At 41.0% G+C, this 25687-nt stretch overlaps 2 protein-coding genes across 9 annotated transcripts in view; one reads left to right on the top strand and one right to left on the bottom strand.

The window, feature by feature from the left end:
• The window catches only part of PJVK (pejvakin), a 60250-nt gene that overhangs the window by 21620 nt on the left and 12943 nt on the right, over window positions 1-25687 (bottom strand). Inside the window, exon 1 of one of the 6 annotated variants that reach the window (XM_065560815.1) lies at window positions 1176-1434. The exons of 1 other annotated variant lie outside the window; for it this stretch is intronic. Coding sequence is in view for 2 of the 5 variants with exons in the window: in XM_065560809.1 (XP_065416881.1) it covers window positions 808-1053 (246 nt within the window). In the remaining 3 variants the exon portion in view is untranslated. Of the gene's footprint in view, window positions 1-807; window positions 1054-1175; window positions 1435-25687 lie in introns of those variants that run through there. 4 more of the 6 variants (XM_065560812.1, XM_065560811.1, XM_065560809.1 and 1 more) reach the window with 4 other exon arrangements.
• PRKRA (protein activator of interferon induced protein kinase EIF2AK2) lies at window positions 980-20220 on the top strand. Of its 3 annotated transcripts, none has more exons than XM_065560817.1 (9): window positions 980-1116; window positions 4299-4468; window positions 10362-10443; window positions 11268-11338; window positions 11550-11590; window positions 13402-13519; window positions 15889-15986; window positions 17224-17398; window positions 19201-20220. In XM_065560817.1, exons 1-9 carry the CDS (start codon window positions 1052-1054, stop codon window positions 19356-19358), a joined length of 978 nt encoding a protein of 325 aa, XP_065416889.1. In that variant the 5' UTR covers window positions 980-1051; the 3' UTR covers window positions 19359-20220. The 3 variants fall into 3 exon arrangements, with proteins under 3 accessions (XP_065416889.1, XP_005293658.2, XP_065416890.1); XM_065560818.1 differs by lacking the exon at window positions 980-1116 and adding an exon at window positions 1619-1640; XM_005293601.4 differs by lacking the exon at window positions 11550-11590 and having other exon boundaries at window positions 11260-11338.

Below are 25687 nucleotides of genomic sequence, written 5' to 3'. Positions count from 1 at the left end.
CAAACATAGTATAGCATTAATAATAATAAAAAACCCTATATCAACTGCAGTTTCCAACCCTCATACCCATGTTAAAATATTTTAGTAATTGAATGATCACATGGCAAAACTTAAAGTCTAACTCCTTTGTTTAAAGCCTAGTTACATTTTACTTGGAGAAGAGAATCAGTACGGTCATCACCACCCAGCTTCTAGTGTATTGTTTTCCAATTTCCTTCTGTTCTGCCATCTCATCCAGTACAATGAATAATAAATTAACTGTGTAAAATGATACAGAGATGATTGCTCAATCTTTAGTAGTATAATGCCATTATTTGAAAATACATACGAAGATTGCTTTAGAATCAAAAGATTACTAAATTCTGCAGTCATCTTGCCATACCTAGTTCACCAGGCCATTACTAAACAGCAAGTTATGGATTTTCAAGTGATAGCTTACAAGATATATTTTGTATAAAGATTACTACAATAGTACATAGGGGGTAAATTAGGGTTGCCAGCCCTCCAGGATTAGCCTGGAGTGTCCAAGAATTAAAGATTATGTCATGTGATGAAATCTCCAGGAATACATCCAACCAAAACTAGCAGCCCTAGGGTAAACACTGGGGTGTACTCCACCACAGAGGGGCACATGGGATTTTGCTGGGCTTTAAGAGTGTTCATATACATGAGTGGGGAGTGGCCTATGCTGGGGTTGACGGAGAGGGCGTCCCTCTCTGCCCCAGGGGTGTGTTGGGGGAGGGGTATTACTCTCCCCACCGGGATTCCGGAGGGGGGAGGGTTTGTGCATCACTGGCCAGGCCATACAGGGTGCGCTGAGCGAGGGCCGGGCTGGGCCCATCTCCTCCGGCCCCACAGGGTGCGCTCCGCGGAGGGCAGGAAGGACAGTCGTTCTCCGGGAAGGTGCCGGGCCCCGCAGCGACAGGAAGCCGGGGCTTTGCCGAGCAGGAACGGCAGGTAGCGCCGCCCCGCTCTCCCGGCGCGGCCCCGCCCCCACAGCACGCCACGAGGGGACGCGCTTCGCTGGGAGGCGGAGGCGGCCGGCCCGGCCATGTCTCAGGAGACCTTCCCGGCCGCGACCCAGCAGAGCCCGGAGGCGCCGGACAAACCCCGCAGGTCAGGGCGCAGTGGGGCATTGTGGGTAATCAGGGAAACCTCTCCCGCTCCCCACTCACCAGAGGTGCGCGAGCGGCCGCGGCCAACTGCTGCCTGCGGGGGTGGCACCGGCCGGGCTCGTGCCCCCGCTCGTTGTCGCTGCGGCCCAGCTGCCCCAGTTCGCAGCGCAGCGAGCGGGGAAAACGCTGGTCCCTGTCTGAGCCCCAGGTCCCCCGCAGAGCCCGCCGCTCCCCTCTTCCCGCGGGTTGCCCAGCGTGAGCCCTGTCGGCCCCAGAGCGCGGCCAGCTGCGTCCCGCCCTTCGGCCTGCTTTTGTCCCGGGCTCTGACCCGGCGCGGGGCCTTTACCCCCGCCTGCTCTCAGCGCAGCCACCGGGGTTGCAAGTGTAGCTGCTGCACCAGCCTGCGCCCGTCGCCAGCCAGCCCCTGAGGCTCAGTCCCATACCCTCGGACTGAGAGCGATGCAATCAGAGGCAGGCTCAATAGCCCTTAAACTCAGCTCTCCGTTGAAGATCCCTCTCAGTCATGTCAGTGTAAAGTTAATGTTGTTAGCCGTTGTAAGCAGGACTCAGCATCCCTGAAAAGGAGCCACCTTCATGGTAGAATGTGACAGCTGTTAAACGTGGCCCAGTCCTTCATGCACCCTGTCCGGTTCAAACCAGAAGTGGTGGACTTATAGGTAGAGGACAGTAATCACCCCCCTGGCAAGAAAGATCCTGATCCTCAGAAGTATTTAGGTCCCCAACAGCCCATCTTTCAAACAGTGCCATGGTACATTTTGACAAATGCTCAGGAACTAGTTTCATGATACTTCCAGCAGCATAATGTTCTGTCATCCTAGTGGTGGAGCAAAATAAATAACGTAGGGAGGGGGAATAGAAGTCTAGGCCATGTTCCAAGACAGACAAGGAGAGTGTTTGTATACCATGATCCTACAAACTCATGTGTTTGACTTTAAGCCTGTGAATAGTCCTGGCCTAAAACACCAGTTCCTGAAATAGCCCAGCTTTTGTTGGAGAACAGCTATCCAGATACCGTTAACTTTTGAACTTGATACGTTTTGAGATGGGTGCAAGCTCAATCTACTATGGACCTGTCACCTTCAGATCCTCCTCAACAATGATTCTTTCTGTGGAGAATTAATAAGTGCTTTTGGTATCCAACCACTTGTCCATGTTGTAACTGTCTCCACTCCCAGTTGTCTTGGTGATCAGAAGAAAGTGTTAATTACTTGTAATATAATGTTATTTTGTAAATATTTTGTTTCCCCTATTCCTATCTGCCAATAGAACAGTTGTCTACAACAGTTGCCATTTGTTTTCTATCACATTATATAACTGATTCTTTATTGCTGTGTTTAAGAATGATCCTGTATTTTAAGTGTTTGTTATCTAACTTGCATTCTGGTTTCATAGCATGCAGCTTCCAGCTGAAAACCACTTTCCCTCCCCACTTAATTGTCAGTGCAGGCTTTCAGCATAAAATAATTTTTCTTTCATCATTTAGTAAGATCAGTTTGATTTTTCATAACTTGAATTGACGATGACAAGCTGTCTTGAAACACAGGTAATGAGAGCCTTTCACAAGGAGGCCAGTAATTTGAATCCAGTTTGGTTCAGTAGCAACCAAAATTCATTCAGAGACCTATGTAAACTAACTGGAGTCCATCTGTTTTTTGTTGATAGGTGTTCATATTACAAAATGAAACAAAATGACATTCTTGTTGGCACTTTCAGCATGTTGAATCGTCACGAAGTCTGTGTGTTCTTCTCATTTTAGGCAGCTTCTTTAGAAGAGGGCTGAGGTACATAGGGTGGCACTTTGTAGAGAATTTTGCAGTCACTACTGATACTATAATAGTGCTGTGACTAGTCTCCTGATTTGTCAGTCTGGTACTCTTTGTGCACTAAATTTGCTTTACAATGTAGAGCTGATAGTTCTGAATTGCGTGCAAATGCATGTAGGTCCTCCTGATGCAAAAAAATCATACATGTGCGTGGGTTTAAATACTTGTTGCCCTATTGGGGATTAAGATAGGAAAGTCTTGTAAATCTGAGAAACTGCAGGGGTTTTTTTGTTTTCAACATATCCCTCTAACTCTGTCCCCTCTTTTTACCAAAAGCTTTTTGCCAAATCCTGTTGGTTTTTCCTCCACAATGGTTTGTAAATTAACTTTTCTGGTCTCTTTCTCAAATGCTAAATACAGACATGCCTAGTTTAGCTTAGCTTGATCATGTTGTGACTGTCTGAGCTACTTATTTTTCCTCTAATCACAGAAGTTCTCAAAATGGGGGTCATGACCCTTCAGGGGGTTGCAAGGTTGTTATGTGGGGGCTGCAAGTATATGCCTCCCAGCTAGCTAGAAAGTCTGCTGTGAAGTCTGCTCTAGTAAGTCTGCTGTGAAAAGTGATATTAACAAATATCACTTTAAAATAGTGTTAAATAAAAAAGTGTTTTTAATTTATAAAGAAACTCAGAGGCTTGCTGTGTGAAAGGGGTTGTAAATACAAAAAGTTTGAGAACCACTGCAGTCTTTTCCCTTTCTCTGCTGCAGCTAAAATACTCTTCCTTTCTTGCTGTTCTAGTTTTGATGTGCCCATCCCTAGAGCCTCTTATTGGGCATTTTGAAACAAGTTTAAGCTTAGACCTCTGAATAGCTTTTCCACCTACCTACATCTGTTCTTGTTTCCTCCTATGCTGCAAAATAAACTTCACATATATGAATGGATGCAAGGCCCTACACACTGAGAATTCGTTAAACTATTTTTTCCTCATCCAGATTTGGGGGGAGGGGAGGTTGGTAATATTATCCTTTTACAGTAGCTAGAGCTGGTTTAAAAAAAAATGGAAATTTGGGAGATAATATTGGCCTAGTGAATTGGGATTCAGTAAACTTGGGTTCTATCTTGGTCTACCATGGGACCTTGGACAAGTACTTTGCTTCCCTATAACTTGGTCTCCCCATCCCAATGTAACAATGCTTGTCCTTTTTTGTAAAGTGCTTTGAGATCTATGGCTGAAAAGTGCCACAAAAGCCAAGTAGTAAAATTATTTTTTCAAAGTTTCAGTGAAAAAAATCATAAGATTCAGATTTTTTTTTTTACCAGCTTTAAATACAGTTTTCCCATCTAAATTATTTTCTTTTGTAAATTATTCATTGGGAAATCTTATTCTTTTCTTTGCAGCTTGGAGGAAATGATTGTTGCCAAACCAGGGAAAACACCAATTCAGTTGTTACATGAATATGGCACGAAGGCTGGTATCACTCCTGAGTACAAGTTTGAGAAGGCTGAAGGACAAGTACATCTTCCAAGTTTCACCTTTAAAGTCACAGTAGGTGAAATAACAGGCACAGGTCTGTAATGTTGCTACCCTTTGGTATGGTTGTTGGCAGTGGTTTAAGAAAAAAAAAATCTTTAATTATTTCCAATGTGTGTTTTCCAGTGGAAAACAACAACAAGTTACGATTTGACCATTTCATTTATTTAATAGGTTAATATGCTTTGCTTTTGCTCCTTCCAGTACTTGCCAAACTTTAACAGCTTTGCCTAAAAAGCAAGCTTTTAAACTTTGAGATTCACATGTGACTAAACTAAACATTAAAACAGTGCAGTTTTAGGCTGTTAATTCTGATTTGATATTTTCAGAAAGTTCAGTAAAAAGGCAAAGATAAATATTACCTTGGCTAGATAAGAATGTTCACTGGCTGAAGGGAAAATTTCCAAGAACTGCCTGCTAGCTTGAGGATTCTGGAAAACCTAACCTAAACAGGGCTATCGATCAATCGCAGTTAACTCATGCAATTAACTAAAAAAAATGAATCCCGACTAAAAAATTAATAGCGATTCATCGCAGTTTTAATTGCACTGTTAAACAAGAGACTACCATTGAAATTTATTAAATATTTTGGATGTTTTTCTACATTTTCATATATATCTTGTATTCTGTGTTGTAATTGAAATCAAAGTGTATATTTTGATTACAAATATTTGCACTGTAAAAATGATAAACAGAAGAAATAGTATTTTTCAGTTCACATAATCCAAGTACTGTAGTGCAATCTTTGTCCTGAAAGTGCAACTTTCAAATGTAGATTTTTTTTTTTTTTTTTTGGTTACTCAAAAACAAAACAATGTAAAACTTCAGAGGCTACAAGTCCACTCAATCCTACTTCTTGTTCAGCCTATTGCTAAGACAAACAAGTTTGTTTACATTCACAGGAGATAATGTTGCCCTCTTCTTATTTACAATGTCACCAGAAAGTGACAACAGGCATTTGCATGGCACTTTTGTAGTCAGCATTGCAAGGTATTTACATGCCAGATATGCTAATCATTCGTATGCCCCTTCATGCTTCGGCCACCATTCCAGAGGACATGCTTCCATACCGGTCACACGCATTAAAAAAAAAAGTGTTAATTAAATTTGTGACTGAACTCCTTGGTGGAGAATTGTATGTCCCCTGCTCTGTTTTACCCACATTCTGCCATATATTTCATGGTATAGCAATCTCAGATGATGACCCAGCACATGTTCATTTTAAAAACACTTTCACTGCAGATGTCACAAAATGCAAAAAAAGGTACCAATGTGAGATTTCCAAAGCGAGCTACAGCACTCGACCCAAGATTTAAGAATCTGAAGTGCCTTCCAAAATCTGAGAGGGATTAGGTAGGGAGCATGCTTTCAGAAGTCTTAAAAGAGCAACACTCCGATGCGGAAACTACAGAATCCGAACCGCCAAAAAAGAAAATCAACCTTCTGCTAGTGGCATAGATAATGAAAATGAACATGCATTGGTCCGCACTGCTTTGGATGGTTTTCAAGCAGAACCAGTCATCAACATGGACACATGTCCTGTGGAATGGTAGTTGAAGCATGCGCATCTGGCACGTAAATATCTTGTGACACCGGCTACAACAGTGCCATGAAAACACCTGTTCTGACTTTCAAGTGACATTGTAAACAAGAAGTGGGCAGCATTATCTCCTGCAAATGTAAACAAACTTGTTTGTCTGAGCAATTAGCTGAACAAGAAGTAGGACTGAGTGGACTTGCAAGCTCTAAAATTTTACATTGTTTTATTTTTGAATGCAGTACTTTTGTACGTAATTCTATAAGTTCAACTGTCATGATAAAGAGATTGCATTACAATACTTGTATTAGGTGAATTGAAAAAATACTATCTCTTGTCTTTTTACAGTGAGCACTGTATGCTTTGTATTCTGTGTTGTGATTGAAATCAATATATTTGAAAATGTAGAAAACATCCAAAAATATTTAAATAAATGGTATTCTATTGTTTAATTGTGTGATTGATTAATTTTTAAATTGCGCGATTAATTGCAATTAATTTAAAATTTGGGCTGTCAAGCGACTAAAAAAATTAATCTGTTTGGAATAAACTACATCTATTGTGTTCATGATAGTGCACTAAATATAGAATTATTACATGCAAAAAAAATTACATTAAAAGAACATTATGGTTGTAAAGTCAAGCACTCAAAAGCCAAGGAAATTCCAGAATTAAAGTTGCCTATGCATCCATGATTTGGCCCCCTTGTACACAGCCATTATGAAAATTACATGCTCTAGTATATATTTCCATATGATAGCTACTTCAGTGAAAGAATAGTTATTCATTATTTATCTGTAGCCTTGTCAATGTGTGACCCCAGGTCTTAAATACATACCATTTAAGCCATGCACCAAATAAGAAGTTGTCAGTTTCTTCTTGGGTGTTTCTATCATGCTTTCGCTAAGGTAACTGAATGCTTGTCAAACAATGAATTGATCTTCAGAACAAAATGAATTGATCTTCAGAACAAAATGAAATTTCATATGAAATTAGGTAGTCATATTATCCTCATTTCACAGATAGCAGAACTGAGGCACAAAAAGTTTAAGGTCAAGATTACAAGAGTGTCCACTAATTTTGGATGCTCAACTTGAGATGTCTAAGGCCTGATATTTCAGAGCACTTAGCATTTTTGACACTTTGTATATTCAAAGCACAGTCCCTATTGACTTCAGTTGTGAGTGCTCAGCACTTCTGCAGATCCACCCCCAAGAGTCTCAGGTTGAGCACTCAAAAATGAGGAACATACAAGTAGTGGCTCCCTTTGGAAAATTTTAGTTTAAGTGAATTGCCCTGCAGCCTGAAGGAATAGTGAGAGAGGCAGGAATAGAATCTAGTTCTCTGGGATGGCATTCAACATGAATAACCAGGAGAATGTCCTCTCTCTTCTCGCAGTCCCCTGCCTCATTCACTACACAATTTCCAGGAGGTTGGTGCCACCAGAATGAGAGATCACCTAGACTATCAGCAGAGGGACTGAGTGGACCCCAGTGTGCTCAGCCAGCCAGGGGTTGGCTATCCTGTGTGTCCTCAGTCATATGCTCCAGGAGGTGAGAGCAGCCTTGCCTCCCACTTCTCTCTCTCCTGGAATGGGTCCTGTAGGTAGGTGCTCTCCACCCACTGCTCACCACTGGCCCTCCAGAATTAGACATTGGACCCCTGCCCTATGAGCCTCCCAGCCACCCCCAACACCCAGCCTGAGCTGGCTGAATGACATCCATCTATATCCCCTCCAAACCACCAAGGAAACATCTGTACGCACTTGTTTCATACTATCCACTTCATCGCCCTTGTGTCTCCCCCACAGCCCACCTCCCCGATACTAAGTGGTGGGACCTGAAGAGGGGAGGTAACCTAGTGGTCCAGAATATATTCCATTCTGGTTCATGGCCCACCAGGGATATCAGTTGGTGGCTGCTCCATGAAGCCATAAGCATGGGCATGTAGCTGGTGCAGTTCATGAACTCCCCCAACGCCTGTCCTGTCTGCAGTGAGTGGGAGATCCTGGCACACACCTATGTACAGTGCGTCAGTTTGCAGCCCCTCTCCTGGCTCCTCCAGAACCTGTTACAGAGGTTCTGGCTGCACTTTTCCTCACACCTCCTGATCCTTGCACACCCCATCCATGGCCCCGCAAAGTTGCAAAACCTCCTTATCAACCTCCTGGTGCTGGCAATACTGCCATCCATCATACCTGGAGGAAGAAGCTGGGCAGGGCTCTGCAACTGTAGGGCCTATTTCCAATCCCTTGCGAAGTCATATTTCCAGGCAGAGTTCCTCTGGGCCAGTGATTCTAAACCAGGGGTACACAGAGGTCTTCCAGGAGGTACATCAACTCATCTAGATATTTGCCTAGTTTTACAACAGGTTACATAAAAAGCACTAGCAATTTTTCAGTAATAGTGTGCTGTGACACTTTTGTATTTTGATGTCTGATTTTTGTAAGCAAGTAGTGTTTAAGTGAGGTGACACTTGGGGTACACAAGACAAATCAGACTCCTGAAAGGGATACAGTAGTCTGGAAAGGTTGAGAGCCACTGCTCTGGGTGCAGTGTCCACTGATTCCTTAGATGCCTTTGAGGAGCAGTGGGCACTATCTGGGGTTATCTTCTCAGTGTCCCCATCCAGTTCCCTGATTTTCACTCTTTGACCTTCACGCCCATCCCTGTTTTTTCATTTGTTGTCCCCAGTATTCACTTGGGTCCCAGGTTCACTGGTTTCCCCCGCTGCTGGCTAAGGGCCTTTAGCTGAGGGCACACTTAGGTCTGCCATCTCCTAACAATCACAATAGGTACGCACTTTCCAGCTTCTGCTACGAACAGCCTCCATTATTACACAGCCCTGATTCATCCCCCATGCAGATCCATGCAGTGCACTGAATGAGGCAGGGTTTCTGTGCGGGGGTGGGAAAAAAGTGTGATCGTTGAATTAAGGATGCACAAGCTACCTTAAGCCTGGTGTTTCCTAATTTTTGCATACTTGACTTTGCAACCTTAAAGTTTAAGTATAGTTTCTTGGGATGTCATAGATGAGGTGTGTGTTATTGTTTTTTTTAAGGACTTAAGACATTCTATAACATAGAACATAGTTCATCAGCAGGGTTCAGACTACAGTACTTGAGGTAATGCAGCGACTGATAGTAATACTGTATGCCTATCTCATAGACTGGACCAAGTATTGTCACTGACAGATTTTTGCTCCAGATCTCTAAATGGCCCCCTCAAGAATTGAACTCACAACCCTGGGTTTAACAGGCCAATGCTCAAACCACTGAGCTATCCATCCGGACTACCACTAGGGGGAAATGAAAAACACTGTGCCAGTGGTTTTCAGAGCTACGTATTTGCTGACAACAGAGGGATACAGAGACTCAGGACTTCTGGGTTCAATTCCAGATTCTGGAGGAGTGTTCTATTTTGGTTATATAGAATTCTGCTCTTTATGCCCCCAACTGCTAGGTAGCAGTTGTGTAGAAAAGGACCTAGGGGTCACAGTGGACGAGAAGCTGGATATGAGTCGACAGTGTGCTCTTGTTGCCAACAAGGCTAACGGCATTTTGGACTGTATAAGTAGGGGCATTGGCAGCAGATCGAGGAATGTGATCATTCCCCTTTATTCGACATTGGTGAGGCCTCATCTGGAGTACTGTGTCCAGTTTTGGGCCCCACACTACAAGGAGGATGTGGAAAAATTGGAAAGAGTCCAGCGGAGGGCAACAAAAATTATTAGGGGTCTGGAGCACATGACTTATGAGGAGAGGCTGAGGGAACTGGGATTGTTTAGTCTGCAGAAGAGGAGAATGAGGGGGGATTTGATAGCTGCTTTCAACTACCTGAAGGGGGGTTCCAAAGAGGATGGAGCTCGGCTGTTCTCAGTGGTGGCAGATGACAGAACAAGGAGCAATGGTCTCAGGTTGCAGTGGGGGAGGTTTAAGTTGGATATTAGGAAAAACTTTTTCACTAGGAGGTGAAGCACTGGAATGGGTTACCTAGGGAGGTGGTGGAATCTCCTTCCTTAGAGGTTTTTAAGGTCAGGCTTGACAAAGCCCTGGCTGGGATGATTTAGTTGGGAATTGGTCCTGCTTTGAGCAGGGGGTTGGACTAGATGACCTCCTGAGGTCCCTTCCAACCCTGATATTCTATGATTCTTCCTCTGCTACTATATAACCCACCGTAGATTCCCTCAGCAAAGGCACTATCGAGAAAGCCACCCAAGCCTGCCTTCTGAAGACCCCATCTCAAACCCCAATGTAAGGGCAAGAGGGAGCATGTCGGGGTGGGGCTGCATAACATAATGCTATAGAGATTCCAGACAGGGCTGTTATAACAATTTCATCATTAGTCACATGTTGTCATGCTTTAGGGATATCAGATTGTCTGTTTTAATACAGGTGAAGGTCATAGCAAGAAGATTGCAAAACACAGAGCTGCAGAAGCTGCCTTGAACGTTTTGAAAGGAAATCCAAGTATTGGGTGAGTTAGGTGTGGCTGTATTGTACTGCACAAAATGTCACTGCCAATCTAAATATGGCATTAAAAGAAGCTCTGAACACCAATCCCGCCCCCCAAACTATCAGTTCAGCAGTTGGAAGACTTCTGTTTCTTTTTGAGGAAAGTTTTTTCTAATTTAATTCTAAAAATTGACACTCTCTCAAACTTTATAATGTTACTTTTTCTGTAATCTGGATTCTTGTATTTCATTCTTTTCCTAGTGAAACTGTCTAAGATGAAATGGGACTAATGTCTTTTTTCAGATGCTACTTCTGTTGCAAGATGGTGTACTGTGTAATTTGAAGCTGTTATACAGGTGGCTTTTCATCCCAAAACATTCTTTAACAAAAAATTTACATGATTATAGTATAATAATAATTGAAGGCACCTCCTATATATTCAGTTTTTACTATTTTCTCTGTATAACCGGTCAATCTGTTGTTTGTGTGATTCCCCACCCCTGCCATGGAGGAGAGAAAGAGACATGTTTAAAAATAAATATCCACAAGTTGCCAGGGGACACATTAATATCAGGTATCTAGCTCTAAAATTTTAAATCTCAAATAATTACAATATAGTGTTTTCCACACCTGAGAAGATGGAGATTTAGCCTTGGACACTCATCATGCAAAGATTTTAATGGGACTACTCACGTATAAAATTAAGTGTATGCATTAGAGTTTTGAGGACTGAGGCCCTAGTTTATTAATGGATTAGTGCCTAATTTATGTCCCGCTTCAGCAGTTTTAACTTAAAATTGTCAGTTTAAAAAAAAAAAAAAAAGTTAAACTATTTTAGTCTTTCAGTGCCAGACTCCATAGTTCCAGATTCTCCAAAGCAACCACAAAATCAAACCAATCCTATAGGTACATTACAGGTAAGATGTAACTTTTTTGTATTTTAAGACCATCATGCCATATAGTTCAGCTGTGTGTAAAATATTCCTTAAAAAAATGAATATTGGATAAGCCTGAATTTAAAATCTATTCTTGTTCTTAGACTTGTCAGGCATTATTTACACTAAACTAGCAGCTACTTTTTGAACTCATTTGAACATATCTTTCTTACTTTTTTTTTTTTTTTTTTAGTTACAGAAGGCAGCATAGACAGCCCAGAGCAAGTAGTACAGGTCAGAAAAGAGGAAGCACTAATTGTGTTCACTGCGGGGAAAGCATGTAGAGAGCCAGTTGTAGTGAGAATATGAAATGTGTATGCAACTAACTTTACTATTATAATTATGTTTAAGTCCAGTTAATACTGTCAAAATAAAACCATGGTGTGAACAGGTTTAGACATGAAAATTTGGCTTCTTATGCTATAAGATTTTCTTTAAAATGTTCACAAAGCTGGTTGAAATTGGAGACCCATAGACAACATATTTAGAGGATTATTTTTAATGTGTTTTGATGAATTTAATGTGTTCTGTATTTCTGAAATTTAGAGTGTTTATGGAAGAAGAGGAACAGAATATTATGTACATAAATCTGCCCCTTTAAATAATGTTTCATGTCTGCTTTGTTTGACATTTTCATATGAAACATTTAGTATCACAGTTAATACACATATGCATTAAGTGCTAAAGTTTAACACTGTAGGATGAATCCTTGAGGTCTAAACACAAAGTGCTGTGCACTCTGCCTCCAATCCAGGGAAGCACTCAGCCACATATGCCTTGCTGGATTGGGGCTAGAGTGCTCAGTACCTTGTGGATTGAGCCCAGACACCCAACCCTGAAGACAGTTTTGCATGTGCTTTAAGCACAAGTAGTCCCATTGACTTTGAGGGGGCTTCATATTAAAGGAAACTATTTGCAGTGTTTTGACCTAAGTTTACTTGCATGGCTCTGAAGAATCTTGCTGGACATGAGAATTGGCTGCTTCTTGTTTAATTTTTTTCCAGAGACATATTTAAGGTAGATGGTACAGAAAGTTTAGCTTAAGACTTCCCTTAACAACAGTTTTCATTAATGAATAAGTCCTTGAAGCCACATTTCTTGACCATTGCTTTTAAAAACTTAAATAAATCTAGTCAAGGTGTTTCTCTCTCTTAGAATATTTTAAAGGAGATGAAAGGTATGTGAGAGTGTATGTACCATTCTGCTCTTCAAGAAATAGAACATATAAACTTTAGTTGAAAGGCATGTCTCACTAAGAGGTCAAAAAGAAAAACTCACAACAAGAATAGGATTGTGTTTTTTCTACTGTGTTTTTATTTTAATGCTGTGGGTACAGTATTGCATGATGTGATATGTTCACTATCACTAGTTTTGTTAATTAATTCTCTGTTTTAAGCAGACTGGCCTTGCCAGTCGGTACTATAATTTGGATAGTCATATTAAAAATATGAAAAATCAAAAGAATTGAATTTAATAGCTCAGAACAATTAAAGGAGGAATTGGCACTTATTCAAGGCTTAAAGTTTCAAGTTTGACTAAACAGCTGAGATTGAAGCTGGTTTTTAACTTTTCTGAACAGGACCAGGTCCCTCTTTTACATGGCACTCCAAACCCTGCCAGCCTGAAGTGTGAGGGCTCAGAATCAACACCCTACAAAACCATCCTACGGCCTTTCATTTTTAGATTGGGTTTTAGGCTAACACAGCTCTTTAAAGTGTAACTTACTAGTGTTTGGAGGGCTTTTACATGTACTACTAGTATTTGCAAATACCAGAACAGTTTTTTCTGTTTGTCCCCATCTCTACTTTGACTTCTGGTAAATGTGTCATTTTAGGTAACTTATATCCTTGTGTTTTCCCACATCAATATATTGTGCTCTTCAAGCTATTAATGAAATATTTTCAGTGTTATGGTGATAAATGTGTTTTAAAAAATGGACCAATGAGTTTTGCTAAGCAAAGATGGTAGCTGTTTGAAAGGGATGTTTAGAGACAGACCAAAGCAGAATCTTTTTTATTAGTCAGGTCTAACCTCTGTTTCTTTAGGAACTGGCTGTTCAGAAGGGATGGAGACTTCCTGAATATTCACTTGCACATGAGTCGGGGCCTCCTCACAAGCGGGAGTTTACAATGACTTGCAGAATAGAAACATTTGTAGAAACTGGTATATATATATATATATATATTTTTTAAATCAAAACAAAATGTAGCAAATTTAGAATGTGGTCAGTTTCCATAGCAGTCTCCAATGAATTGTGAGTGTTCCCCCCCCCCCCTGCTTTATTTAAAAAAATCTTAATATTGTACCTCTTTTGGTTCTTTTTTAAAGCAGATTCATGACATACAAAATGCATCATTGGCACACTTAAAATATTTGCTATTAGCATTTGGACAGTGAGGATACATTTTCAGTTCCCTAACATTAAGGAAGAGACCATTTTAAAAAGTGTTCCATTATTTAACTTGAAAATGCTTGAAGTTATGGTGTTAAATTTTAAAATGCAGACTTGCAGTGCTTTTAAAATTAGGATAAGTGATATTCTGTATGACAGTTCTGTCCTATTACCTCAAAATTGGCAAGAGAATGTGCGAATACATTGCACAGATATCCTAAATAGCGTTTGCACATAAGACTTTTAGTCAAGCTATTTAAATGTTGCATCTAAAACATTTCTCAATGCAATAAAAGTTGTTGAATGATACCTCCACAGTGTACTGAAGTAAAATATTCCATTTGAAGTTAGCAACAGACTATGCAAATACATAGTAGTTTTATTTAAACAAGTATTTGATGAATGACATTCATGCATTGTGTATGCTGGATAACCTGCAAAAATTTTGCATTGGCACTTACTGCCTTGTAAACTCTAGAGTTACAAGTATAAAATTTGCACAAAAGTGATTCTTGACCAGCCTTTCCAACCTAGTGATCAGCATTTGGTTAGCTGCAAATAACCCATCCTCAAATTAGATTGTTTTGGAATTTTTTGGTGGAGGTGAGGACTCCCTGGTTGTGCTTAGTGACATTCTGAACTAGAATTTAGGTTTTGAGAAGTTATGGAAAGGGATTGGTGAGGAGAAGAAGCAGTTTGAAATACTTAGTGCAAGACACGGTGGGCTTGTCTACACTACTGCGCGGGTAGATCTAAGATATGCAACTTCAGCTACATGAATAGCGTAGCTGAAATCAACGTACTTAGATCTACTTACCACGGTGCCTTCACTGCGGTAAGTCAACAGCTGACTCTCTCCCATCAACTCCGTTTGCACTTCTCATTCTGGTGGAGTACCGGAGTCAATGGGAGAGTGCTCAGCGGTCGATTTATTGCATCTATACTAGACGTGATAAATCAACCCCCGCTGGATCGATCGCTGCCTGCCGACCCGGCGGGTAGTGTAGACGAGCCCTAAATCTTCCTCCTCAGAACAGGTATTAACCTCCAGCTTTGAAGCTCAGTAGTAACGATAGAGGCAAATAACCATCTGACCCTAAGTTTTTAAATGCTTAATGCGTTTTCTTACAGCTGAGAAATTGGAGGTTTACTTACTTGTAATGGAGTCTACGGGAGAATCCCGCTCTTTAAATTACTATAAAATACATTCTAAACCCTGTTTCCTTAGTGTACTTCATAAGACTAGATCAGACAAATTCTCTAGGAACTCTGAATACCTGTAACCATCAGTGGTTAACAGTATTGCATTTACAGGGAGACTTGCAGGTTGAATTCAAGTCAGGTGGATTGCTCAATGATTTGGGTCACCCATTTAACCCCAAAACAGGTGGCTAATGATTAAAATGTTGCTATCTGATGTCTCTTTGGTGGTCTACATGAAGTGAGTTGATTTTAGTCTAGTTCTTAGTGAACAGGTGTCCTCCATCACAAAACCATTACCATTGCAGTTATTAACTAGCACCAATATTGGCAGTCTTAGCAGTGTCCCAGGATTAACTGGACTTATAGACTGAAGTGTTCTTTCACTACAGGAGGTGATCCATTCAGTTTAGAACTGAGTTATTCTGGAAGAACAATGTGAGAACTTGCACAATTTCACATCTTCTGCCTGTTCTGAGTACAAATAGAAGGCTTCAGTCCTTTTAACGAAGTACTTTTTAGTTGTATTACAATTCTTTCAAAAGAAGGAAAATGTGAATAAGAGTAAGCTGCAAGAGTGTTTGTGTCAAGATATTATTTTAAATGTTTTATAATAATGAATCTATTTGTGGAACCCAAACACATCTAAAGACCAAATTCTGCTTATCTACAGATTGAATAATAAACAAGCTGTAGTAATTCAGAAACTCAGTGTTGCAGCAATGTGCCCCCAATGCTAGTCCACTAGCAACAGGATTGAAGTCAGTTTATTTCACATAAGCCTTCAAACAGCAGTCAGATAGTAACAACTTATTTCTTACTGTTTGTGGTAAATTTGAACCAGCAACCTACAGATGAATTATCAGTCCTCTGAGCCACTAAGTTCACCTCAGTGCATTTTTCTCTTGTTAATACTCTTTGGTTTTGTTTCTTTATGCAGGGACTGGGACATCTAAGAAACTAGCAAAGCGAAATGCTGCTGAAAAATTACTTGCCAAATTCCACAGTTTCCCTCCAGATAGCATCAATATTTCCTTAGTAAGTAATGGGCAGAGCAGCATAAGTGCCATAAATCCGGTCAGACAATTCAATGACAAAAGTAACAAAATATGGTCAGACATTTTCATTATCACAAAGTTTTATACCATGTTCCTATTTCTAGATGGACCCAAAAGCTCTGGGCTATCATCCAAATTTGCATCAGATTATTAGTATGACATTGGTGAAAGAGACTATATAAGGACAGCCACCATTAAAAGTAGGATTTTTCTCTGTGCTATTCTTATTAATTGGCTTCCAATAACCCATCCTCCTATTTAATAAAACAGAGGGAAGGAATGGAACACAGAGGAGGGAGGAAAAGAGCTTTGTTATATGTAGATATCCTTTATCATAATGTCAAATGAGGGTATCAAGCCGGGATAATTTTTATTTGACCAGTAACATAAGGGAGTTCTGGGAGCAGGGATCTGAAAAAGTGGGAGAGGGGGAATAAAGTGCAAAAAGTAAAATAATTGATTAGTGTTTTAGAATCTGTTTGCTTACTACAATAATGAAGTATAATACCTTGACACAGACAACGCATGCTGGTGAAATATAAGTATTTGCCTAATTAAGTGATTGGGAAACATAATAAAAATACAAGACATGATGGTCTATTAAAGTGTACCTTCTGGGATATACTAGGTTTGTTCACACTACATTTGCATGGCATATCTAAGGTATCAAGGAGGCTATCAGGCAGTCACTGCTGGCAGCTGCATATGCTTTCCTTTCCCCAAGCAGCAATACACATCACTTCATTCAACAGTATTGTCTGCACACTCTCTTGTAACAGGCACTGTGGAGGAAGCAGCCATGCAAGAGGCATAGAACACAGGGCCAGACCAGTTTAAAAGGAGTGGAGAATTGAGGTTGGATGAAAAAAGGGAGAAGGCACCAACTGTGGTTGTGAGGAGAAGAGGAGCAAATATAGGGGGGGAAATTAAAAATAAAGAATGAGAGACAGGGAGAACACAGGCAGAAAGTAAGAGAGTTGTAATCAGGCCAAAGCATAGCATAAGGAATAGGTTAGTGGGCAGCCAGGCACCATTCCATCACTGGGGCAGTTGAACAGAAAAGCTGGAACTCACTGAGACACTATATAAAGGTGCCGTGTGGAAGTTTGCATTTTCTGTGTTTTTGCAGATAAAAATGAATATTGCATGATATTTTTGTTGAACAGCATTTTATTAATATGTAAAAACAAATCTAAACCCTCTTCAAATGTTTTCAGGGAAATGAAGTGGGAAATAATTTAGGATGCACATGGGATGCCTTAAGGAACTCATCAGAAGAAAAAATTACCTTGCTGAAGAGAAGTCCACTCAGTATTCCTAATACAGACTATGTCCAACTGCTTGGAGAAGTTGCAGAAGAACAAGGTTTTGTTATAACATATTTGAATATAGGTATGACTTTTGGTGTGTTAGTATTGTAATACATGAATGATACATTCCTCCTCTCTGATCCACACTAAAGCAAAACATGCAGTGATGTTAAATGGGAGCTCTGCTCATACAGCAAAAGGAAAACTTTGCCTTAAGGCTCTAAACCTGCAATTGATATATGTGGGTGGAGGCTGCACTCACATGCAGCTCCACTGAAGTCATGGTTTGCCCACATGAGTCTGATTGGAGCCTAAATTATTATAACTACAGAGGCATCCAAGCCTAAATTTTAGCCATTATTTATGGCTAAGGCTACAATGTAGTCACAGGTATTTTTAGTAAAAATCATGGACAGGTCATGGGCCTGTGAATTTTTGACCTGTCCATGACTATTTACTAAAAATACCCGTGACTAAATCTTAAGGGGGTCACTGTGGGGGGCACCAGGACTGCTGCAGGGGCAGAGGGCATCTGGAGGGGCAGCAACTGCACCGGCTGCCCGGGCACCGCTACCTGGGGCTGCCCGGGGAAGCGGCTATTCTGGCTGCCCAGGCACCACTGCCGGGGGCCACCCAGGGAAGCGGCTGGAGTAACTGGCTGGGCACCACCTCCAGCAGCAGCTGCACTGGCTGCCCGGGCACCACTGCCGGGGGCCACCCAGGGAAGCAGCTACTCAGGCCGCCAGTGGCTACCACCAGGGGCTGCCAGCAGCAGCTGCACAAGCCACCCAGGGACCGCTGCTCAGGCGGTCTCTGGGGCCAGCCGCTCCGGCCACTACTTGGGCAATCCCCAGGGCCACTTGAGCAGTGGCCGGTGCCGCAGCAGCTGGTGCAGCTGGCTGTGGGGCCACTCCAGCAGCAACTGGGGTGGCTGTCCCTGGGGCCACCTGACCAGCTGGCCCCGGAGCCACATGTTTGGGGGTCAGCCACACTGGCCCCCGCAGAAGTCACAGAGATCGCAGAAAATCACGGAATCCATGACTTCCGTGACAAACAGCGAGCCCTATTTATGGCTATGAACGTAAGAGCCAAAGACTTCCATGTCCCCACTGACTATGATTTCAGAAGTTTGGTCAATCTAGCTGGAATTGTAAATTTTCCCTTCCATTCTCATGTTCTGATTCTTATTTCTCTCTTTAAATCTCATGTTCTCCCTCCTCCCTTATGTTACCACCACTTGAGCTGTGACACAACCTTGCAACTAGAAAAAGCAGATACAATCTTGTATGGTAGTTAATACCACTCATTTTTTATTGCATTAGAATGAAAAAAAGTACTGTATATGCAGTCTGGATTATGCTGACTCTTGGCAATCTACATACTATTCTTAACCCTCCAAATAGAGATGTCCTGATTAATAAGAAATTATGATGGTACAAAAGTGTTAGCTTTGATAATGCAGGGTAAGATTGATTAAAATTTTAGTTCACATTTTAGTGATATCTAGTAACTAATTTACAAGTATCTAGCACAGCTGCTATTCTAAAAGTTAGTTTGACACCTGCATAGTTAATAATATTTCCAATCATTCTCTCCAACATTATTACCAAAATAACTATACATGCTGCACAGCAGGAATAGAAAGAACTGGATGGATCATTCAAAAGTATAGTCAACATTCTGTCCTTATCCTTCATAAACTTTCCATCCATAAGTGTTTTGGAAATTAATTCTGTGTAATAAGAGACTAAAAGTCAGTGTGGTTGTATTCGTGATTTTAATACACATCACTTTGAAAAATTTGGGGATAACAAGGGAACTTGTGCAGTAACTTATACAAGGCATAATGTTGAGCTAATAATTTTTTTGCTTATATAATTTCAGAAGAGCTGAGCGTGAATGGACAGTACCAATGTCTTGCTGAACTCTCAACCAATCCAGTCACAGTTTGCCATGGTACTGGGATTTCTTGGGGCAATGCTCACAACGATGCTGCTCACAATGCATTACAGTATTTAAAGATCATGGCTGGAAGAAAATAAACTAGAAATAGAAAAAATCTTTTGATAAAGATTTAACTTAAAAGATATTTCCAAAGTTGGATGTTTTCCCATATATGTAGTTCAAATTAATTTTGGGCTATTTTTAAGTCACTCCACAAACACCATTTAAATTATGCATTGCTTTGAACTGAGTCAATCATAAGGTTTTCATTTTGGATTGGTTTACCGTATTTAGCTCTCAGTATTGTAAAGCAGTGAGGACATTAAATTACTGCTTGCATACTTACTGAAGCATAAATGCTCCCTTATGGAAAACCTGTAGGGCGAATTATAAATTTGATACCAGAGTTAGAGAACACAGACATCAAAGATGGTAGCTATAGGAAGACCAATTCTACAGTGTCCCGAGTACCCCCTAAATACCATAGTTTTCAGTGGGAGTTGGGGATGGTCTGTTCTTTGCAGGGGCAGCCCTTTGAAGAGCATATTCTGTTGCTGTTTATAGCCCAATGGAAATGTTTTTGATTATATGCTTTAGTATCATAGAATATCAGGGTTGGAAGGGACCTCAGGGGATCATCTAGTCCAACCCCCTGCTCAAAGCAGGACCAATCCCCAACTAAATCCCCAAATGGCCCCCTCAAGGATTGAACTCACAAGCCTGGGTTTAGCAGGCCAATGCTCAAACCACTGAGCTATAAAAGATGGGCATAGTGTTTTATGAATGTTCCCATTTTATTTTATTTTTACTGTGTGTGAATGGTGGCCTTTTAAACCCATTATTTGAGATTGGAACTTGAAAGCAATGTAATGGCTACAGAAACATCACTGCCCTCTTTTAATAAAGATATCTATGAATGTCATTAGCTGTTCTTTAATAAATTAAAGTTAACTCCTGTAACTGGTATTTCTCATCTTATTTTACTAGTTCAGTCACACATTCCAAGAACTGGATATACAGGATGACCAGGTGTCCAGTTTTCGACCGGAACACCTGGTTGAAAAGGGACCCTGGCAGCTCCGGTCAGCACCACCGACTGGACCGTCAAAAGTCCGGTCGGCAGTGCTGCAGAGCCAAGACAGGCTAGTCCCTACCTGTCCTGGGGCACTGCGTCCAGCAGATCCAGCTAGTAGGCCGGGGAGGGAGGGGGGGGGGGGGACATGGGGCTCTGTGTGCTGACCCCGCCCTGAGCACCAGCTCTGCACTCGGCCAGTGCCTGTGGGCAAGAGCAGCATGTCCCACGGAGACTCCTGCCTCCCCCCCACCCCCCCCACCTAGGAGCTGGACCTGTTGGCCGCTTCCAGGGCGCAGTGCGGTGTCCCTGGACAAGCAGGAAGCCTGCCTTAGGCCCTCTGCTGCGCCACTGACTAGGAGCTGCTGGAGGTAACCCCACATCCCAACCCTGAGCTCCAACCTCCTGCCCCAGCTCTGAGCCCCCTCCTGCACCCCAAACCCCTGGCACGAGCCCAGAGCCAGCACCCCAAGCCCAGAGCCCTCATCCCGCCCACGCCGCAACCTGCAGCCCCCTCCCATATTCTGGAGCCCCCTCCTATACCCCTCATGTCTGGCCCCACCCCAGAGCCCTCACCCATTTAGAGCCGTCTCCGACATCCCAACTCCTTGCCCCAGCCCAGTGAAAGTGAGTGAGGGTGGGGGAGAGCAGTGAGCAGGTTGGACCCTCAGAGAAGAGGCGGGGCTAGGATGTTCAGTTTTGTGCCAATAAAAAGTTGGCAGCCCTAGGGGTACATGTTAACAGTCCTGTATTTGGGGAATATATTTGTTACACCAATAAATGCAGATGTAACTAGTTGTAACAGTAGAGTGATAGGCAATCAGAATGCAGCTATTCAGTACAAGGAGAGGGAATAGATGCCTTGTATTTTAGCCATTCAGAAAAGCTATACTTAAAAGCCTAAATTTTTAATACATTTTCCTGTTTATGAATAAACTGGTTTTTAATTGAAGCAAATAGCAATCTAATTTGGTTGAAAGATTTCATTTGAAAAATATATACATTTATTTCAGGTATTCTGGCTGGAAATTAATGCTTGCTGATACAATACACTTTTTAGGCTTATAAAGCAAGGAAACAAGAGTTTGTTAGAGATTTTCTAACATCTTTGCTGTTATGTATTGCATGCGTCTCCGAACAGACTGTGAACATCTGCATTTGCTGAACATCTCATGTAATAATATTTAGGTAGAAGAGGGTGAGTCTTGTGCCAAGATGTCCTGTGTTACAATGTGAGTGTTACATAGCAATCCATATATGAAAAGCTACAGCTGTATTATAAATATTTCAGGGGAGGGGAGTTGTATTGTATGGAGGAGTCTATGCAAGTTAATTGCTTGGTTTGCTCTTTGGCTTATGGGTGTAGGTTATCTGGCAGAGCTCAGCCACCTCCCACCCTGCCTTCCATGTCTCTCGCCTGTGGAATAGGGGTATCTATTGGATTGGTGGGGAGGGAAAACAAGTTACACCATTAGCTCCCCTCTACTTCTTCCATACTTGCTTCCTCCAGCAAGATCATTAACATTGAAAAGAAAAAGGAAAAAAAAAAAATCAGATGACCAATGAGAGAATATTCTGGTGGCAGTTTATATGCATTCCCTATTCAGAGGGCATCCACACAACTGAAAATACTACTAGCTTGAGGTGTTTCCTAGTATACGTTTTTATAATGATAATAGATTACATTAATAGCTCTGGCACTGGCAAAATTGTGTGAAATGGCCTTAGTCATTTTTCCTCAGTACTTGCCTTAATTTTGTATGCAGTATTTTGAATGGCCAGATGAGGGCACTAGCTACACAGTATTTATCAGTAACAGACAGTAGCAGCCACCTCAAGGGAGAGGATTGAAAGAGATTGCATGTTTGTATTTAAATTCACAAAACATGTAGAGACCTTTTCATTTTAAAAGCAGTTGTGTAAATCTTGATGCCTCCTGTATATGCTTAAAAAATTATAAAGCAAAATTGTTTCCATCAGATTAATGTCAGGACAGTAAAAGCCCATCTACACTAAAGAACTAAATCATTTACAGATTGTTACAACTAAGCATTTAGCTACCTATCATCAGATTATTGGCTGCTGGCCTAGGGTGACTTGACCATCACAGAAATGGGGAGGGGGAAGGGATAGGAGAGGGAAGGAAGCCAGAGAATGTAGTAGTACCTAAAACACAGGTGTATTGGTATTTATTTTTACCGAAGTTTAACACTCATTTTACTTTTAGTCCCAGATTCCAAAAGTGCTGCATGTTCCATGTTTCTCAAGTGCAGTTAAGACCCTTTTTCCCCTGTCAGGAACCCCAACATTCAAGTCTTTAAAGGGAGGCAGGCCCAGCCTGTACCCAAACTTTCCTTGGTACAGTACCTTCCTTTCCAAGGGTCTATCATTCTCCAATACTCTGTTCCACTCTGCTCCAAGGCTCCGCTCTAACCTTCCTGGGCTACTTCTCAGGCTCCACACATCCAGCTTTAATGAAGCCATCCTTCAGGAAGCAAAAAATACACACACACCCCCACTCTAGCTGGGTCTACCTTGTATAAACCACAGACTCCTCCCATTCCCAGCAGCCTCTTAGAGGATTATGGTTGATTGGATCCAGCTGGACCACCTACAGCTACCAGGTTTTGTTCCCTCCATGTGACAGTTCACTCTGTCAAACTACACTAAAATATATTTTAGCAGCTAGAAACTTCAAAAGGTCAAACGTGACTTACATATACATCTCAATTAAGATTGTGTGTTGTCATATTTGAAAATAAAGGTCTGAAAAGTTACAGGTTTGAAAATTAGATACAACTATTTGCAGTATGGGATTTACAGTAAATATAAATCTATATAAGGGTGCAGAGTTCTAGGTATATCCATAGCTATGTAAGGAATAAGCCATTTATGTGTTCAAATTAGGGTTGTCAAGTGATTAAAAAAAATTAATCGTGATTAATTGTGCGATAAAAAAATAATGATTAATCGCACAATTAATCACACCATTAAACAATAATAGAATACCATTTATTTAAATATTTTTGGATGTTTTCTACATCTTCAAATATTGATTTCAATTACAACACAGAATACAAAATGTACATTGCTCACTTTATATTTATTTTTGATTACAAATATTTGCACTGTAAAAAAGAATAGTATTTTTCAATTCACCTAATACAAGTACTGTAGTGCAATCTTTATCATAACATAGAATTATGTACAAAATATAACTGCATTCAAAAACAAAACAATGTAAAACTTTAGAGCCTACAAGTCCACTCAGTCCTACTTCTTGTTCAGCCAATTGCTCAGACAAACAAGTTTGTTTACATTTACAGGAAATAATGCTGCCCTATTCTTGTTTACAATGTCACCTGAAAGTAAGAACGGGCATTCACATGGCACTGTTGTAGCCGGCATTGCAAGATATTTATGTGCCAGATGCGCTAAAGATTCATATGTCCTTCATGCTTCAACCACCAGACACACGTCCGTGCTGATGACCAGTTCTGCTTGATAACAATACAAAGCAGTGCAGACTGACATGTTCATTTTCATCATCCAAGTCAGATGCCACAAGCAGAAGATTGATTTTCTTCTTTGGTGGTTCGGGTTCTGTAGTTTCCGCATCGGAGTGTTGCTCGTTTAAGATTTCTGAAAGCATGCCCCCTACCTCATCCCTCTCAGATTTTGGAAGGCACTTCAGATTCTTAAATCTTGGGTCGAGTGCTGTAGCTCTCTTTAGAAATCACACATTGGTACCTTCTTTGCATTTTGTGAAATCTGCAGTGAAAGTGTTCTTAAAATGAACAACATGTGCTGGGTCATCATCTGAGACTGCTATACCATGAAATATATGGCAGAATATGGGTAAAACAGAGCAGGAGACATACAATTCTCCCCCAAGGAGTTCAGTCACTAATTTAATTAACACATTTTTTTAACGAACATCGTCAGCATGGAAGCATGTCCTCTGGAATGGTGGTCAAAGCATGAAGGGGCATACAAATGTTTAGCATATCTGGCACATAAATACCTTGCAATGCCGGCTACAAAATTGCCATGTGAATGCCTGTTCTCACTTTCACGTGACATTGTAAATAAGAAACGGGCAGCATTAGCTCCCATAAATGTAAACAAACTAGTTTCTCTTAGCGTGACTGAACAAGAAGTAGGACTTGTAGGTGCTAAAGTTTTACATTGTTTTGTTTTTGAGTTCAGTTATGTAACAAAAACAGCTACATTTGTAAGTTACACTACAGTACTTGGATGAGGTGAAATGAAATACTATTTCTTTTATCGCTTTTACATGCAAATATTTGTAATAAAAAATAATAATATAAAGTGAGCACTATACACTGTGTATTCTGTGTTGTAATTGAAATCAATATATTTAAAAATGTAGAAAAAGATCCAAAAACATTTAATAAATTTCAATTGGTATTCTACTGTTTAACAGTGTGATTAAAACTGCGATTAATCACGATTAATTTTTTGAATTAATCGTGAGAGTTAACTGTGATTAATCGACAGCCCTAGTTCAAATATCTTGTGACCCAGATCTCAAAGGTATTAAGCTCTTAACTTCCAGTAATTGCAGTGGGAGTTAGGCATCAAAATGCCTTTGAGGATCTGGGCCGATGAGCATCTTTGTTCTGAATTCCCAGTTCCTCCCACAGACTAAAACATTTTTAGATCAGGTGTCCACTTTCCTGTGGTAGGAAATCCAAAGAGCAAATGCAGTACCTAACGTAACTACACTAGAGCTCAAACCTTTGTTTTTCCATTAGATAGTTTCATGGCTTTTCCTACTTATGCACACGGAATGTAAGGGCACTGAAGCATGTTCCAACAACAGAATATCATATTAGTAATTCTATCAGCACAGTGACAGCAGTGGCTCATTAATCATGAAGAGACACGTTTTCTGGATCATTCTGTTGTCTGTGGTTTGCGGCTTATTTCAAGACCTGGTTCCACTTAAATGCCAGAGATGAAGAAGAGTGAAGTGTCTCCTTGTTCTACATGACCTCTGTCATTGATGCCAGCCTCTCCCCTATTGACTATTTCAGGAAGACTTACAGGGATATCCATGAACCTATGATATGATCAATTAAAAAAAAAATTAGTATTTTCAGGCACTTGAATCCTTCTGCCAATGCTTGTGTCTTTACTATAATAATCCTATTTTTAAAAAGGTTTTTCTCTCCTGTGTTGGTGTTAAAATCCTACACAAGAAAACTGGTGAAGCAGTGGAATTTAGGCATTTTATCAGTTCTGAAGGAAGCTGGAGGAGCAATTTATTAATACTTCTCTTTCAATAGGGCCTCTGTATTTGTAGCAACCGGGGATACTATAGTACGCTTC

This window comes from Chrysemys picta, chromosome 11 (genome assembly GCF_011386835.1).
Source record: "Chrysemys picta bellii isolate R12L10 chromosome 11, ASM1138683v2, whole genome shotgun sequence".
Taxonomy (NCBI): Eukaryota; Metazoa; Chordata; order Testudines; family Emydidae; genus Chrysemys; species Chrysemys picta.
Note: the sequence above shows the minus strand (reverse complement) of the source record. Positions and strands in the feature narration are given on the sequence as shown.

Excerpts from the sequence above, each read along its gene's own strand:
- PRKRA (XM_065560817.1), top strand. The coding sequence starts at position 1,052 with ATGTCTCAGGAGACCTTCCCGGCCGCGACCCAGCAGAGCCCGGAGGCG. Across the intron at positions 1,117-4,298 it reads GCGCCGGACAAACCCCGCAG|CTTGGAGGAAATGATTGTTG; the intron begins GTCAGGGCGCAG and ends TTTTCTTTGCAG. Across the intron at positions 13,520-15,888 it reads AGAAACATTTGTAGAAACTG|GGACTGGGACATCTAAGAAA; the intron begins GTATATATATAT and ends TTCTTTATGCAG.